The sequence below is a fragment of the Salvelinus fontinalis genome, chromosome 22 (genome assembly GCF_029448725.1).
Source record: "Salvelinus fontinalis isolate EN_2023a chromosome 22, ASM2944872v1, whole genome shotgun sequence".
Taxonomy (NCBI): Eukaryota; Metazoa; Chordata; class Actinopteri; order Salmoniformes; family Salmonidae; genus Salvelinus; species Salvelinus fontinalis.
The window spans coordinates 3103421-3121987 of NC_074686.1; the positions used below are offsets into that span (position 1 = coordinate 3103421).

Sequence of the window (18567 nt, forward strand, 5' to 3'; positions counted from 1 at the left end):
TGAGAACAAGTTCTCATTTACAACTGCGACCTGGCCAAGATAAGGCAAAACAGTGCGACAGAGTTACACATGGGATAAACAAACGTACAGTCAAATAACACAATAGAAAAATCTATATATATAGTGTGCGCCAATGTAGTAAGATTAGGGAGGTAAGGCAATTAGGCCATAGTGGCGAAATAACTACAATTTAGCATTAAAACTGGAGTGATAGATGTGCAGATGATGTGCAAGTAGAGATACTGGGGTGCAAAATTCAATAACAATATGGGGATGAGGTAGTTGGGTGGGCTATTTACAGATGGGTTGTGTACAGGTGCAGTGATCGGTAAGCTGCACTGGCAGCTGACGTTTAAAATTAGTGAGGGAAATGTAAGTCTCCAGCTTCAGTGGTTTTTGCAATTCGTTCCAGTCATTGGCAGCAGAGAACTGGAAGGAAAGGCGGCCAAAGGAGGAGTTGGCTTTGGGGATGACCCGTGAAATATACCTGCTGGAGCACGTGTTATGGGTGGGTGGTGCTGTGGTGACCAGTGAGCTTAGTTAATAAGGCGGGACTTTACCTAGCAAAGACTTATAGATGATCTGGAGCCAGTGGCGACGAATATGAAGAGAGGGCCAGCTAACGAGAGCATACAGGTCGCAGTATGCGTATATGGGGCTTTGGTGACAAAACGGATGGCATTGTGATAGACTACATCCAGTTTGCCGAGTTGAGTGTTGGAGCTTATTTTGTAAATTACATCGCCAAAGTCCAGGATCTGTAGGATAGTCAGTTTTACGAGGGTATCTTTAGCAGCATGAGTGAAGGAGGCTTTGTTGCGAAATAGGAAGCCAATTCTAGATTTAATTTAGAATTGGAGATGCTTAATGTGAGTCTGGAAGGAGAGTTTACAGTCTAACCAGTCACCTAGGTATTTGTAGTTGTCCACATATTCTAAGTCAGAACCGTCCAGAGTAGTGATGCTAGTCGGGCGGGCGGGTGCGGACAGCGATCAGTTGAAGAACATGCATTTAGTTTTACTAGCATTTTAAGATCAGTTGGAGGCCACAGAAAGAGTGTTGTATGGCTTTGGAGGTTTGTTAAGTGTCCAAAGAAGGGCCAGTAGTATACAGAATGGTGTCGTCTGTGGAGGTGGATCAGAGAATCACCAGCAGCAAGAGCGACATCATTGATATATGCAGACAAAAGAGTCCGCCCAAGAATTTAACCCTGATGCACCCCCATAGACTGCCAGAGGTTCGGACAACAGGCCCTCCGATTTGACACACTGAACTCTATCTGAGAAGTAGTGAACCAGGCTATTGAGTCTGCCTATAAGAATGCGGTGATTGACAGAGTCGAAAGCCTTGGCCAGGTCGATGAAGACTGCTGCACAGTACTGTCTTTTATCAATGGCGGTTATGGTATCGTTTAGGACCCTGAACGTGGCTGAGGAGCACCCATGACCAGCTCGGAAACCAGATTCCGGAGAAGGTACGGTGGGATTCGAAATGGTCGGTGATCTGTTTATTAGCTTGGCTTTCGAAGATTTTTGAAAGGCAGGCCAGGATGGATATAGGTCTATAACAGTTTGGGTCTAGAGTGTCTCCCCCTTTGGAGAGGGGGATGACCGCGGCAGCTTTCCAATCTTTGGGGATCTGACAACACGAAAGAGGTTGAACAGGCTAGTAATAGGGGTTGCAACAATTTCGACAGATCATTTTAGAAAGAGAGGGTCCAGATTATGCAGCTCTTTCAGAACATCCGCTATCTGGATTTGGATGAGGGGGGCTTGGGCTAGTTGCTGCGGGGGGTGCAGAGCTGTTGGCCGTGGTAGGGGTAGCCAGGTGGAAGTATGTTATGTATTATTACAGTGTCAGTTTGTAGCACATCTAGAGTAATACTACCATCAAATGATAGTCCTTCTGATTCAACATGTTTGTATATCAACCTGCTTGCATGAGAGCTTAAGGTTACTGTTTTTAACGTGCATACGGCAACATTCTGTGATTTGCGTGCGTGTCCTGCCACAGGTGTGTTTGCGCTGCTCCAGGCATATGCTTTGCTGCAGTACCTGAAGAACAGGCTCACCAAGCAGGAGTTCCAGACCCTTTTCTTCCTGGGGGTGTCGCTAGCTGCTGGGGTGGTGTTCCTCACCGTCATCTATCTCACCTACACAGGTGAGTCACTATACCTTACCATTACACGTACAGTGCCTTGAGAAAGTATCCACACCCCTTGACTTCTTCCACATTCTGTTGTGTTACAGCCTGAATATAACATTTATAAAATGTAGAGTTTTGGTCACAGGCCTACACACAATACCCCATAATGTCAGTGGAATTATGTTTTTAGATTATTTATTTACCTTTTTTTTTTTTTTTTTTTTTTACAAATCAGTAATAGGTATTCAACCCCTTTGTTATGGCAAGCTGAAATAAGTTCAGGAGTACAAATTGCTTAAGAAGTTGCATGTACTCACTCTGTGTGCAATAATAGTGTTTTAACATAATTTTTGAGTTGGCTACCTCATTTCTGTACACCGCACATACAATTGTCTGGAAGGTCCCTCAGTCGAGCAGCGATTTTCAAACAAAGACCTGAGGTTTTCCAATGGCTCACAGAGAAGAGCACCTATTGGTAGATAAAAATGAATTCCCCTTTCAACAGGACAATAACCTACAACACAAGGCCAGATATACACTGGAGGTGCTTACCAAGAAGATTAAAGAACGATGTTAGTTATGCATATTCTTAACCGCCACTGCTCAACATTCCTCTCGAGTCCCGACCCACATATGCCCTACTACTGAACAGACACCTGACCCACTAAAGCAGGGCTCTTTAGTTATTGTCCTGTGGGGCTAAAACGGGTCAGTGTTTTTTTGTTTCTACCTCGTAGTTAATTGCACTCATCTATTGTCCCAGGTTGGAATCAGTCCCTGGTTAGAATGGGCGACAGTGAAAACCTGAAGCGTTTCGGCTCTTGAGGACCCGAATTGAAAAGCCCTGAACCAAAGGGTCTCTCTGTCATTTTTATTTAACCTTTATTTAATGACGGCCTACTCCGGCCAAACCCTGACGACGCTGGGCCAATTGTGCCACGCCTTTATGGGACTCCCAATCACGGCCCGGTGTGAAACAGCCTGGATTATATCTGTACACTACCCATACACACCCGTGTCAACCATATGCCAAAAATTCCTCATAATAACCACTAATGATTGCGTGTTCAAGTTTCCAGTCCTGTCTATTCATTGTTTGTTCATTTAGGTTACATCGCACCGTGGAGTGGACGGTTCTACTCGCTGTGGGACACCGGGTAAGCGTTGCTAACCTTCATTCACTTTCCTATCGATGAAACACTTGTTTAATTGAATGTGTCTGCGAAAGGGCTTACGCCATCTGTAGTTTCAAAGGAAATGCCAGAATAGTATTTTTCTTTTCAAACATGCTTAGATTACATTCTGTACATAAACTGCAGCGTGTCTGCATTAAGCATTGATTAATCGGTTTGTTTGCTGACCGCAGGGCTTTGGCTCTCTTTACATTCCCTTTTTGAGGCTGTTTCTTGAGTCTTCGCCTTTCCTGAAGTACCAGCTGTTTCTCTTCTATCCTCGTCACTCTTTCCCTCCCTCCTGCTCACCCTCTCCAGCTACGCTAAGATCCACATCCCCATCATCGCGTCGGTGTCGGAGCACCAGCCCACCACCTGGGTGTCGTTCTTCTTCGACCTCCACATCCTGGTCTGCACCTTCCCGGCAGGCCTCTGGTTCTGCATCAAGAATGTCAACGACGAGCGCGTCTTCGGTAAGCCGGGGCTCGTTAAAACACACACATCATTTGAATGAATTTGAATATTTAGAGGGGGATATGGTAATTTGAGAAGAATATGCATTATAGCAAGGACATCATGTTTTTGATATACTGTACAAACCTGTTCTTAGATGGTGTACTGGAGGAAATGCTGAACAGTTTCACACAGCTTCAGTGCAGGAGACGCTACACTTGAGCTGGTTTCTGTTTTTCCCTTGTACTTAATTGATCAATTAATGCCATTGTTAGTCCCGAAACTGCACATCTGTTCACCCAGCTCTAAATCAGTTTGTCTCAGATGGAAAAAAAACTCCCTTGAGGTATCTGAGTTGTGCACCATGCACTTTTGACATAAATGATCCTGCCTTTAACGCTTTCCTGCCTCTCTGCCGCCCCCCAGTGGCTCTCTATGCCATCAGCGCGGTCTACTTTGCCGGGGTGATGGTGCGCCTGATGCTGACCTTGACGCCGGTGGTGTGCATGCTGTCGGCCATAGCCTTTTCCAGCGTGTTCGAGCACTACCTGGGCGACGACATGAAGAGGGAGAACCCTCCCATAGAGGACAGCAGCGACGAGGATGACAAAAGGAGCTCGGGGAATCTCTATGACAAGGTCGGTAGGAGTCACAGTCCAGGGCCCTTATTCATAAAGCAGCTCAGAGTAGACGTGCAGATCAAGGATCAGGTTCCCACTGTCTATCTTATGATCAGTAGGGCTCTAATTTAACAAAGCTAACGCAATGGTGAACCTAAGTGCTGGCGGTACCGCTATACGTTCAGGGGTGTCGGAAATAATTTAGCTATTTTCACAACCAAGAGTGATTGCTGGCAGTGGCATGAAAGGGCTGGGTTTTTATGATTAAATAAGTTGTAGGTGTGTCGACGCTTGACCCCTCACTGGCCAATCAGAACATGCTCCATGGCTAAATATCTGACCTACCACCTGGATTCGGTCTGCTTTGAAGTTGATACACTTGTAACGCCACTTTTGAGAAAATGGCCCGTGAATGTTTTTGTACACCTACTGGAGAGCTCTTTGTCTACACACATTCAGCATCATTCACACCCGCTTAACCTCTCTAGGGTACAGCCAGTGAAACTGCAGGGCGCCAAAAAAATAAAAGAAATCCCATAATTGAAATTCCTCAAACATACATGTATTTTACACCATTTTAAAGATACACTTGTTGTAAATCCAGCCACAGTGTCCGATTTCAAAAAAGGCTTTACGACGAAAGCAAACCAAATGATTATGTTAGGTCAGACCCAAGTCAGAGAAAAACGCAGCCATTTTTCCAGCCAAAGAGAGGATTCAGAAAAAGCAGAAATATAGATAAAATTAATCAAAATGCAATTGTATGTGTGAGGTACAGAGATGGGGTAGTCATTCAAAAATCATGTTAAACACAATTGCATACAGAGTGAGTCCATGCAACTTATTACGTGACTTAAGCACATTTTTACTCCTGAACCTATTTAGGCTTGCCATAAAGGCTTGAATACTTATTGACTCAACATTTCTACAAAAAAGTCAAGGGGTGTGAATGCTTTGACATTTCTGTATAAAATAAAAACTGAAATATCACATTTTATTCAGACCCTTTACTCAGTACTTTGTTTTAGCACTTTTGGCAGCGATTACAGCTTGAGTCTTCTTGGGAATGATGCTACAAGCTTGGCACACCTGAATTTCTCCCATTCTTCTCTGCAGATCCTCAAGCTCTGTCAGATTGAATGGGGAGCGTTGTTGCACAGCTATTTTCAGGTCTCCAGAGATGTTTGATCGGGTTCAAGTCTGGGCTCTGGCTGGGCCACTCAAGGACATTCAGAGACATGTCCCCAAGCTACTCCTGCCTTGTCTTGGCTGTGTGCTTAGGCTTGTTGTCCTGTTGGAAGGTGAACCTAAGTCCTGAGCACTGGAGCAGGTTTTCATCAAGGATTTCTCTGTACTTTGCCCCGTTCATCTTTCCCTCGATCCGGACTAGTCTCCCAGTCTCTGCCGCTCAAAAACATCCCCACAGCATGATCCTGCCACCACCATGTGTCACCGTAGGAATGGTGCCAGGTTTCCTCCAGACACTTGGCATTCAGGCCAAAGAGTTGGTTTGGAATTTTGGTTTCATCAGACCAGAGAATCATGTTTCTCATGGTCAGAGTCCTTTAGGTGCCTTTTGGCAAACTCCAAGCGGGCTGTCATGCCTTTTACTAAGTGGCTTCTGTCTGGCCACTCTACCATAAAGGCCTGATTGGTGGAGTGTTGCAGAGATGGTTGTCCTTCTGGAAGGTTCTCCCTTCTCCACAGAGGAACTCTGGAGCTCTGTCAGTGACCATCAGGTTCTTGGTAACCACCCTGACCAATATCCTTCTCCGCCGATTGCTCTGTTTGGCCACCCGGCCAGCTCTAGGAAGAGTCTTGGTGGATCCAAACTTCTTCCATTTCAGAATGATGGAAGCCACTGTGTTCTTGGGGACCTTCTTGGTACCCTTCCCCAGATCTGTGCCTCGACACAATCCTGTCTCGGAGCTCTACAGACAATTCATTTGTCATCATGGCTTGGTTTTTGCTCTGACATGCACTGTCAACTGTGGGGCCTTTTATATAGACAGGTGTGTGCTTTTCCAAATCAAGTCCAATCAATTACATTTACCACAGGTGCACTCCAAGTTGTAGAAACATCTCAAGGATGATCATTGGAACCAGGATGCATCTGAGCTCAGTTTCGAGTCTCATTGCAAAGGGTCTGAATACAGATGTAAATAAGGTATTAAACTTTATTTTAATTTGCAAACATTTCTAAACTTATTTTTGCTTTGTCATTGTGGGGTATTGTGTGAAGATTGGGGGGGGGGGGTGTAATCCATTTTAGAATAAGGCTGTAATGTAACAAAATGTGGAAAAGCCAGGGGATCTGAATACTTTGAATGCACCATACAAGGCGGAGGCTCAATCAAGCTTGTCTTGACGATATTGTTATGTCATTCTCGCTGGCACCAAAAGTTTAAAAAGTGTTGATAGGGGACAGAATGTGATCGGACCATCAAATAATTGGCATAGACATTACTCTTACAGAATTTCCATGTGGGAGAGGATATTGGAAATGTCTTCAAAGCCTATTGGATGATGACTTGTTTTTAATTGGGACAGAATAATTTATGACTGGGTTTTTCAGATATAGGTACAGCAGATCCCCTTATTGTATGGGACACTTAAATGTGTCTTTAGAGGCTATGCAATTCAATACTCATCTTTAAAACAAGCAATTTAGGTCAAAAGTTCATATTAACAAAGGAAATAGGACAAATAATACAGATAGCAATAGTAGTTTTCTTTTTATTGCTATCTGTATTTGTCCTATTTCTTTTGTTAATATGAACCTTTGATCTAAATTGCTTGAATAAGTTAGAGGAAAAACAAAAAGAAATGGAGGATCTTAAGATCAAGTGTAAATATATATATTATAAAAAATAAAGCAAACTGGATGGAATACGGGGAAAAATGCACCAAATAATTTTTTACATCTTCAACATAAATGCTACCAAAAAAATAATTTACTGAAACTTGTTACAAATGACGGAGTCACTTATGATTCACCAAACGATATTTTGAAAATGGAAGCAATGTAATTTAAGCATATGTTTCAGTCTCATCCATTTCCGCTAACCAAAGTTATTTATATGGATTTTTTTCTATTAATAATGTAAAATTAACAGCTGTACTGCAAGACTCATGTGAATGCCAAATTATATAGGAGTAACTTCTTGACGCAGTTAAAGCCTTTAAGTCCGGGAAAACTCCAGGGATGGATAGCATACCAGTTGAGGTATACCAAAACAAGGTTGTCCGCTATTGGCATATCTGTTTATTATGGCCATCGAAGTGTTAGCTATTAAATTCAGATCCAACAATAATATCAAGGGGTTAGAAATCAGGGCTTAAAACAAAGGCGTCATTGTACGTTGATTTGTGTTTTCTTTTAAATCCACAATTTGGATCCCTCAACAGCCTCAGAGGATCTAGATACTTTTTCTAACCTCTCTGGATTACAGCCAAATTATGTGTACTACAACTTTTACATTACTGTGTAGTTTACCAATAAAATGGCCTGACATTGATGTGGATATACTCTGTATTCATATGCCGAAAGAAAGAAATGGTCTCACTCTAATACGTTTTTATAGAAATTTAGCAAAAATAGCTCTTGCTACCATGGAAAGGAAAATACCTGTCTTTCTGTCAAAATCAACCTGACTAACTCTTTAGTCATTACCAATTTTACCTATTTGCTTATGGCCTTTCCTACACCTAGCGACTTGTTTTTGTAAATGTATGAGCAAAAATATTACATTTTATTTGGAACCGATTTACTAGACAATTTTAACGGGCATATTTATATAATGAATATGAATTCGGCGGGCAGAAGCTATTAAATATAAAAACATTGGACTTCTCACTAAAGGCTTCAATCATAACAAAAGTTATACTTACTGTACATCCAAACTGGTTCTCTAGCAGATTACTAAGAATGTCTCACCCATTGTTCAGAATGGCCTTTTTCTCTTTATTCAGATTACAACCTCACTTTTGGTTATTTGAAAATGAAAATCTCCAATATCTCTATTTTTAAAAACAAGCCCTAGAAAGTTGGTTACAATCTCAGTTTAATCCAGCAGAAAATAACAGAACAAATAATACAAGACATGTTATGGCTTAACTAAAATATATAATTGATTTTTTTTTTTTTATTAAAAAAAGTTTAATCATATCATAAAAAGAACTTGTGGTGTTATGTCACACATGCAGCTAACAAAATTATATGGAAATGTCTGCTTAACCAACTAATTGCAGCATTGCTGCAAAAATGGAAGAGGCAAGTGGAAGGTGGGAAAAGTAAGGACTTCTGTCGGACCTCCATTAAAGTCCAAATTTGGTTAAAGAAAATTCTGAAAAATGAACTATACCAGTTTAATTTAAGGACCAAAAAATGGACATCTGTGCCATATAGTTGGAAAGAGATTTTCGATGTACCGATTCGATGGCACATGGTTTATGAGCTGATACACTGGATTCAAAACAGAATTTTTCTATTTAAATTCCAAAACCAATTGAGATTCTCCGACTGCCCTCACCTCATAGGCCTACCTTTAGTGGGATTTTGCATTCCCCTTTTACACCTCTTTAGTGTACTCTGCTCTCACAATGTGAACCCTTATCCGGTAGTTCCAGGTAACACCTACAGGTAACTGCCAAAATATAGAGGGATGCAAAGTACATTAAAAGCAGTTGCTACCACACAGACTGGGTTCCTGAGTTACTTAACATCCCATCATGCTTAGGTTATGTATAAAAATGCTTGGCAGGCATTTATTTTGGCTACCATGGCTGAGCCCCCATAGGATGACAATGCCCCCATCCACAGGCCACGAGTGGTGACTGAATGGTTTGATGAGCATGAAAACGATGTCACCACCATATGCCACGGCCTTCTGTCACCACATCTCAACCCAATTGAACACTTATACGAGTTTCTGGAGCGGCGCCTGAGACCAGTTTTCCACCACCAATAAAACACAAAATAATGGAATTTTTAATGTAGGAAGGGTGTCGCATCCCTCCAATAGAGTTCCAGACACTTGTAGAATCTATGCCAAGGAGCATTCGAATGAGTTCTGGCTCGTGGTGGCCCAACGCCCTATTAAGACACTTTATGTTGGCTGTGTTCAACCCATAGACATAAGGAGTTACAAAATAATGTCCAATTGTACTCTGTATGTATTGCAACTCACTGATACTGTCTGTTTAGTGGGCCAGTTTGATGTGCGTTGGTCTCCCTCTGCAGGCAGGAAAGGTGCGCAAGCATGTGTCTGAGCAGGAGAAAGCAGAGGAGGGCCTGGGCCCCAACATCAAGAGTATAGTGACCATGCTGATGCTGATGCTGCTCATGATGTTCGCAGTCCACTGCACATGGGTCACCAGCAACGCCTACTCCAGTCCTAGTGTGGTGCTGGCCTCCTACAACAACGATGGGTAAGGACAAATAATAATATATGCCAGACGCTGTTATCCAACGCATCTTATAGTCGGTCGCGCGTGCATACATTTTTACATATGGATGGCCCCAGCGGGAATTGAACCCATGACCTTTGGCGTCGCGAGCACCGTGCTCTACCGATTTGAGCTACACCGGACAATCTACCATACAGATAAATGTCTACTTGTAGAATGTACACACGCACGCGCACGAACACACGCGCACGAACACACGCGCACATATATACTGCTCAAAAAAATAAAGGGAACACTAAAATAACACATCCTAGATCTGAATGAATGAAATATTCTTATTAAATACTTTTTTCTTTACATAGTTGAATGTGCTGACAACAAAATCACACAAAAATTATCAATGGAAATCAAATTTATCAACCCATGGAGGACTGGATTTGGAGTCACACTCAAAATTAAAGTGGAAAACCACACTACAGGCTGATCCAACTTTGATGTAATGTCCTTAAAACAAGTCAAAATGAGGCTCAGTAGTGTGTGTGGCCTCCACGTGCCTGTATGACCTCCCTACAACGCCTGGGCATGCTCCTGATGAGGTGGTGGATGGTCTCCTGAGGGATCTCCTCCCAGACCTGGACTAAAGCATCCGCCAACTCCTGGACAGTCTGTGGTGCAACGTGGCGTTGGTGGATGGAGCGAGACATGTCCCAGATGTGCTCAATTGGACTCAGGTCTGGGGAACGGGCGGGCCAGTCCATAGCATCAATGCCTTCCTCTTGCAGGAACTGCTGACACACTCCAGCCACATGAGGTCTAGCATTGTCTTGCATTAGGAGGAACCCAGGGTCAACCGCACCAGCATATGGTATCACAAGGAGTCTGAGGATCTCATCTCGGTACCTAATGGCAGTCAGGCTACCTCTGGCGAGCCCATGTAGGGCTGTGCGGCCCCCCAAAGAAATGCCACCCCACACCATGACTGACCCACCGCCAAACCGGTCATGCTGGAGGATGTTGCAGGCAGCAGAACGTTCTCCACGGCATCTCCAGACTGTCACGTCTGTCACATGTGCTCAGTGTGAACCTGCTTTCATCTGTGAAGAGCACAGGGCGCCAGTGGCAAATTTGCCAAACTTCCTGCACGGTGTTGGGCTGTAAGCACAACCCCCACCTGTGGACGTCGGGCCCTCATACCACCCTCATGGAGTCTGTTTCTGACCGTTTGAGCAGACACATGCACATTTGTGGCCTGCTGGAGGTCATTTTGCAGGGCTCTGGCAGTGCTCCTCCTTGCACAAAGGCGGAGGTAGCGGTCCTGCTGCTGGGTTGTTGCCCTCCTACGGCCTCCTCCACGTCTCCTGATGTACTGGCCTGTCTCCTGGTAGCGCCTGCATGCCCTGGACACTACGCTGACAGACACAGCAAACCTTTTTGCCACAGTTTGCATTGATGTGCCATCCTGGATGAACTGCACTACCTGAGCCACTTGTGTGGGTTGTAGACTCCGTCTCATGCTACCACTAGAGTGAAAGCACCGCCAGCATTCAAAAGTGACCAAAACATCAGCCAGGAAGCATAGGAACTGAGAAGTGGTCTGTGGTCACCACCTGCAGAATCACTCCTGTTTTGGGGGGTGTCTTGCTAATTGCCTATAATTTCCACCTTTTGTCTATTCCATTTGCACAACTGCATGTGAAATTTATTGTCAATCAGTGTTGCTTCCTAAGTGGACAGTTTGATTTCACAGAAGTGTGATTGACTTGGAGTTACATTGTGTTGTTTAAGTGTTCCCTTTATTTTTTTGAGCAGTGTATATCTATCTATATCTATATATATCTCTATCTATACTCCATGCATACAAGCGTAGCTCCACATACACTACATGATCAAAAGTATGTGGACACTTGCTAGTCGAACATCTTATTCCAAAATCATGGAATTTGTCCCCCTTTTGCTGCTATAACAGCCTTTACTCTTCTGGGAAGGGTTTCCACTCGATATTGCTGTGCGGACTTCCATTCAGCCATGAGCATTAGTCAGGTCGGGCACTGATGTTGGGCGATTAGACTCGCAGTCAGCGTTCCAATTGATCTTAGGCTTGTGTGCGGCTGCTCGGCCACGGAAACCCATTTCGTGAAGCTCCCGACGAACAGATCTTGTGCTGACGTTGCTTCCAGAGGCAGTTTGGAACTCAGTGTTTCATCCGAGGACAGAGTATTTCCATTCGCTACGCGCTTCAGCACCTGGTGGTCCCGTTCTGTGAGCTTGTGTGGCCTACCACTTTGCGGCTGAGCCGCTGTTGCCCCTAGATGTTTCCACTTCACAATAACCGCACCGGGGCAGCTCTAGCAGGGCAGAAATTTGACGAACTGACTTGTTGGAAAGGTGGCATCCTATGACGGTGCCACGTTGAAAGACACTGAGCTCATCAGTTAGGCTGTTCTCCTGCAAATGTTCATCTATAGCGATTGCATGGCTGTGTGCTCGGTTTTGTACGTCTATCAGCAACGGGTGTGGCTGAAATAGCCGAATCCACTAATTGGAAGGGGTGTCCACATACATATAGTGTGTGTTCACACGCGCACATACATTTACACACACTCGCATACAATCATAAAAGGGCATGTTCATATTTCATCAGAAAGTTGTGATGTTGATGCGCTCAGTGTTAACCTGATTATTGTATCGCTTGTCCCATGGCTCTTAACAGTCGTATTCAATAGTTTACCATGTGTAATGTACTACGCTCTCCATGTACTATTCTTTCAATGCGTGGATGACGTGTGCTGCTTATTTTCCAGGTCCAGATTTAGAACTATGGTAAACTAGAAAGTCAAACTATTTGACTCTAACTCCTCGTACATATATTTATGTGGTTACAATATTGGTTCGTCATTGCCGTGACTCGACATCCCCGTCTCATAGGATCCCATAATAATAAGTTGCCGAACATGTGGTTGCCTGGCTGTCATTCCCGTAACTCCTCAACTCTGTCACTCCCCATAGGACGAGGAACATCCTGGATGACTTCAGGGAGGCCTACTATTGGCTGAGGCAGAACACAGACGAGCACGTGAGGGTTATGTCTTGGTGGGACTACGGCTACCAGATAGCAGGCATGGCTAATCGAACCACCCTAGTGGACAACAACACATGGAATAACAGTCATATAGCACTGGTGAGTCACACAACATCAAAAGGGGGAATTGGGGATTTCAACTCCAGACCTCATGCGCCAAAGTAAAGTAGACACGTTTCTTGACTTTAACTTGCATCAATGAATTCAATACATTCACTTGTAGGAGCTGCAATAAAGTGTGGGATTCTTTTTGCTCTTATGACTTGATAGATTTTCGCAGGGCCAGCACAACATTGAGACGCGAGTATTGCCTATTTTTGGAGTCTTATACCTCCCTCTCACTTTCCCACCACGTCTCATCTCGATCTGCCTCTTCTTTCCTCTGCTCAAACTCCCTCGTCTTCTTGTAGGTGGGCAAAGCCATGTCGTCCAATGAGAGCGCAGCGTACGAGATCATGAGGAGTCTGGACGTGGACTACGTGCTGATCATCTTCGGGGGCGTGATTGGTTACTCGGGCGACGACATCAACAAGTTCCTGTGGATGGTCAGGATTGCGGAGGGAGAGCATCCCAAGGACATTCGGGTGAGTCGCCGGTTCCTTGAGACTGCGCCTGGTTGGGTTCACCCACGCCCTCACAATTCAGAAGGACCTTCGTTCAGTCAGAACCTGGGTCAACACTTAGGTTTGAGCCATCCAGTAATCTGTCAGTCTGGGCAAACCCAAGGACATTGCTGTTCCTAGCTATGTTTGTTTTCTCCACTGACACTTGGCCGTAGGACAAAGTATCCCATGCAGAGTTGTAAAAAGAAAATGTGCATGTTAATTTGAGTATCAAAGACATGAACTGAACAATTGGTGGCTGTAAGACGACATCATATCGTAGATGGGGGAGTTATTTCAGTGTCTGCGTCCTTGATGGTTTGGACCAAATGTCTTCATCTTCTCTTTCTTCCCCTCATGCCCTTCAGGAGAGTGACTACTTCACCCCTCAGGGAGAGTTCCGCGTGGACAAGGCCGGCTCGCCCGTCCTGCTCAACTGCCTCATGTACAAGATGTCCTACTACCGCTTCGGCGAGATGCAGGTGAGCGGTGGTGAAGTACTTGAAGCAACAGCAGGCCAGAGTAAGCACTGAGCGACGGGCAACAGAGCGGCTTGTGGGGGGGAAGGATGAAGGTGGGAGGGGAAGCGCTCAGAAATGCACAGGCGAGATGTGAGAGCGAAGAGGTGCCAGGTACTTATAGCGAGCCGCGTGTTGCCTGGCCAGCAGCTCAGTGAAGAGGAAGGATCAGTGGGCTGCTTCAGTAGGGTCCACAGACATGCAGCCGAGCAGAGCTGTCTCAACCCGTAAAGGAGATGTAGAGACACGTTAAGAGAACGATAAAGGCAAGGGAACAGAGATTGGTTTTGTGGAAGAGGCAAGGACAAAAGCGATCAGGTGGTGGGAGAGACGGGTAAAGTGTAGAGGGAGGGATAGATGAAGTGATGTACAGATTTAAAAGAGCAGGGGAAGAGCCTAAAACTGAATTAAGATGAAAAAAAACGCAACACTTGTGTGAAGGTACTGTCAACCACCATACTCACTTTAGCTCAGCTCAGTCACTAGCCGCCAACACCCTCAACCCCATCTACTGCCGTCCTTATCTCTCAGCTGGACTTCCGGACACCGCCTGGGTTCGACCGCACCCGCAACGCCGAGATCGGCAACAAGGACATCACGTTCAAGCACCTTGAGGAGGCGTTCACGTCGGAGCACTGGCTGGTGCGCATCTACAAGGTGAAGAAGCTGGAGAACAGGGAGCCGCTGGAGCACAAGCTCCGCAGCGTCGTGCCCAGGCAGAAGTACACCTCCAAAAAGGTACACGGCTTCCATGTCTCAGAATTCGTTGTGCTAGTGAATGTAAGACGTTACATGATACTGGTGTAGTGAGTTCACATATGATTATTTCTTCTCAAATTTTAGCCACCAAAAGGAAATGTTCATAAAATGTGAGCCAACTCACTTTTTATTTCCTACAGTGAATGTGTGTGCGCTCAAATTCAGATTTTGTATAGGAGGAAATTGGTTTGAAAAAATCACGCTTGTTTCTTTACAGACTTCTAAGAGGAAGCGAGGACACGTCAGGAATAAGCTGGTCCTGAAGAAAGGCAAGAAACTAAACAAGAAATAATGAAGACTGACAACATAAAAAAACATACAAAAAAATGCAACTAGCAAAGAACTCTACCAATGAAGAAGAACAACGGCCATTGTCTGGAATGTTAGCCCTTAGCCTCGAGGGCTAGTCCTCTGAGCGCAGCATCCGGTGTTGGGGAGGGTGGAGTGTCATATCTGGCTAGCCCCAGAACTTTTGTCCGTTTTAGCCAGAGGACTTTTTGTCTTGCTCTTTCTTTCTTTTTTTGTACTTGAATGTGTGGCAAGGCACAGAGCTGCTGAAACCGGGGTGAGCGTACATTTTGTGGTACATTTTAACTGTTATTTCTAGAGGGGGGACACAAAATAAAGAGAAAGGAAACCGAGGGGGCTGGGAGCAATTGCACCAAAGAGCCCTTGATCTTGCTCCTTGGCACATGTCAATGTGTTGCCGTTGAGTGAGGAACCATTTGGAATTGAGGACATGTTCCTGACGCGTGTACAAGACAACGAATGGTATGCGGTAAGGAACAATTCCATTGTCTAGGCACAGCTGATCTGTAATTATTTTTTTTTGTCATTTTTGTTTGGCTCTAATTTGTCGTTACGGAGACAATTATTTCGGAAATAAAAGGCCTAATGTGTAAATATGTTATGTAAAGAAAGTGTCAAAGGGTTCTAATATATTGGATTATTGTGGTGGTTTAAGTCCGCAGATTCCTCTTTACTTTGATGTTTTTAATGGCAGCAGATGGAACGGTGAATGCATAATTGTCATTAGGAGTTCCTTGAGATTTTGTTTGAAAAGAATGTGAATTTAATTCCCCCCCCCCCCCTGAAATTGCTTAGATTGTATATTCTGCTGATAGGTTTAAAAAAATATATAATAAGCAATTCTTTGTAAAAATGTAGTGATTATTAATTAGGCCTTCAACCTGCAGGGGGGCACGTTCTAGTCCGGTCTGTCTAGTCTGGTTTCTTCATCACCACCTGTCCATCTGTCTACTCAGTCATTTTTGCCGGTCCACGTACACACATGTTAATGCCGCTGAGTAGATGCGTAGGTAAGAGCAGAGTATGGTAATGCAGGAAAACTAGTGTTGCATCTCAAGATGGCTGCCAGTGAGTGGACAGAGGGGTGATGGCGCTGTCTTAACACAGTGGTGCACCCCCTGGCATTGTACTGGGCCTGTTGTGAATTATACATGTGTGTGCATGCGCAGGGGGGGGGTGAGTCTACATATCATAAACTTATTTTTTAATCCTTGACAGTTTACTTCTTCACTTGCTTTTCCTTTCTTTGTTCTGTCCCTTGATCTTCTCTGCGTTCACTTCATGGCCCTTCACACAATATCGACCTTGCTCAAACACAAACTTGAGAAACTCGTATTTATTTTCATAACGTTAAATGCTCCGTTTCTTTTTGTCAATCTTTGTGGAGACAAAGGGCTTGGGGACTAAGCCTTAATGTGATATAGAAAAGTGTACAGGTTGTTTACCCTCTGTTGTATTTTGTTGGGGATGGTGGACGTTCTCCAACTTTCAGCAGTGCAACGCCTCTTCCTCTGCTTCACCACATTGATTTCATTTGACTACCCCTGGTCCCCCTCAACTTCCAAGTTCGATTTTTTACATTGTTGTTCAGTCATGTTTTAAATGTAGACAAAATAAAAGGTTCAAGTTTGTAAGAAGTGATGTGTGTATCAATTTATCAGTGTAAGGTGTGTCTTTGCAGGCAGGGTGCTTTTACTAAGTTGCTTCGGTCAATTCCAGGAACGTACATGTGAGACTGGGGAATACAAGGCTGCTTTTTAGGTGCAAAGCAATTACATTCTAAAAATCCAAAACGCATAGATTCCATGATACCTTTTTATATGAAAATATCTTTATCCTATAAAAGTTAAGACACTGGTATAAACTGAGGCTTTGGAGAATTACAAAATGTACCACAAGATGGCAGCACTAGCATATTCAAATTACTGCTGTTCTCCAACGACAGACAGGCACAGTGATTGCCAGGGCACATTTATTAGAACAAAACAATTATACCTTCAACCTATGTTATAACAAATGGGATGTTCCACTTATCCAAGTGAATGAGGAGTTTGGTTCAAGCTCTTGGGTACATCACAGTGTTCTACAAAACCCAAATACATTCAGAATATCTTAGTTTGACACATATGGGGAATAAAATGCCATCTTTGTGGACCGATCTTTCCAAATAACCCACAATGTGTATCTGCACTTGTCTTGATTACCGAGTGCTGGAGACTCGGTAATCAAATTCATGCATTATTGCCAGATGTCAAGGTCACACTTGAGTGCTGCAAGAAACTGGACAGCTAATTTTCTTCACTGCAAGATGATCCTGCCGTTAGTATAGGTACTGTAATGCAGCAAGCCCCTCAGTCTATAATCGTGGATGGTTGAAATTACTTAACCAGAGAATATAGATAGCAGTGATCACTTTTCTAAGAACAAAAATGATTTTCCATTAGATGTTTGGCTAAATAAAGGCAATCCGATATAGTATTTGGGAAAACGTAAATATATAATGGCTATGTATAACCAAAAACATCCCCTTTACCACCACCACAACACATGTCATTCAGGTTATGAGGTAGAGAGACGGTGCCACTGTGACAATGGGGTTGTGACCTATCCATATTAGACGCAGAGGCAGCCCACTGAGATATTAGCATGAGTCGTGAGCTGGGTACAGCTCCAGCTTAATTATCTTATATCAATGCCAACCTAAGGACACGTCCCTGGAAGGAGGAAACACTTCTCGGGAAGATGGGATCCAATGGAGTGTTGACTGTAAAGTAAAAGGGTGATGGGAAATCTGTATTGCATGGAAGAACAGAGGTAAATAGTCAGGAATGGTCAGGATGGATAGAATAGCAACAAAGTGATGAGACTGCTCCTAGTCAACAGCATTTGTTGGGAACTAATGTAACCCAAGCATATTTGCCATCTTCCTACCGTTGCATTCTGATGCTACGTGACAAATAAAGGCGTTTGAACCGAAAAGGATCATGTATGTGTCAGCACAACCGGAAAGAAATACCAGTGGCAACTCACGTCATACCGTGCATTTGCAAAAGGCCCTGGCAAAGTAAGAAATTCAAATTCTCTAACACTATAAAAAGCTACATTGGTCTCTCCCACCCTCGTAGTTCAAGTGGAAACCACTTGATTCCCATGAGTGGGACCGTGGTCCATGTCATTAAGAGTCAGTATCTCTGGTCCCAATGGAGAGCGAGTGGCAGTTCCATCCTTATCCTGGCCTGGCCCCTCGTTTAGGGGGATAGAGGCTCTCTTAGTGTCCATTAGAGCAGTCTGGCTCTTGTGTCAGTGAGATTTCCACAGGGGGTTGTGGTAGATCCAATCTTCTCCCTAAAGGCAAGAACAAAGACACAAAACCAGATGAGCATCAGTGGTTCAATTGAGCCGGATTCACCTGGAGCCGGTCTCCTGCACCTTGGGACAAAGCACCCTTAGTGGAGGTACCAACAACCGGATGTATCTGGTTTTCAGGGACACCGCTAATTC

At 44.2% G+C, this 18567-nt stretch overlaps 2 protein-coding genes across 3 annotated transcripts in view; one reads left to right on the forward strand and one right to left on the reverse strand.

Moving 5' to 3' along the window:
• LOC129819551 (dolichyl-diphosphooligosaccharide--protein glycosyltransferase subunit STT3B) overlaps positions 1-16703 on the forward strand; it is a 90973-nt gene extending 74270 nt beyond the window's left edge. The window contains exons 7-17 of one of the 2 annotated variants that reach the window (XM_055875902.1): positions 2014-2160; positions 3254-3302; positions 3636-3790; positions 4197-4408; positions 9633-9820; positions 12806-12977; positions 13289-13462; positions 13849-13962; positions 14530-14736; positions 14842-14867; positions 14975-16703. In XM_055875902.1, coding sequence (XP_055731877.1) covers positions 2014-2160; positions 3254-3302; positions 3636-3790; positions 4197-4408; positions 9633-9820; positions 12806-12977; positions 13289-13462; positions 13849-13962; positions 14530-14736; positions 14842-14867; positions 14975-15020 — 1490 coding nt within the window. In that variant the 3' untranslated portion in view covers positions 15021-16703. The remainder of the gene's footprint in view (positions 1-2013; positions 2161-3253; positions 3303-3635; positions 3791-4196; positions 4409-9632; positions 9821-12805; positions 12978-13288; positions 13463-13848; positions 13963-14529; positions 14737-14841; positions 14868-14974) is intronic. The other variant, XM_055875901.1, reaches the window with a different exon arrangement.
• LOC129819552 (oxysterol-binding protein-related protein 10-like) overlaps positions 16532-18567 on the reverse strand; it is a 121269-nt gene continuing 119233 nt past the window's right edge. Inside the window, exon 13 of the mRNA XM_055875903.1 lies at positions 16532-18411. Within this exon, the coding sequence (XP_055731878.1) occupies positions 18367-18411 (45 nt within the window). The 3' untranslated portion in view covers positions 16532-18366. The remainder of the gene's footprint in view (positions 18412-18567) is intronic.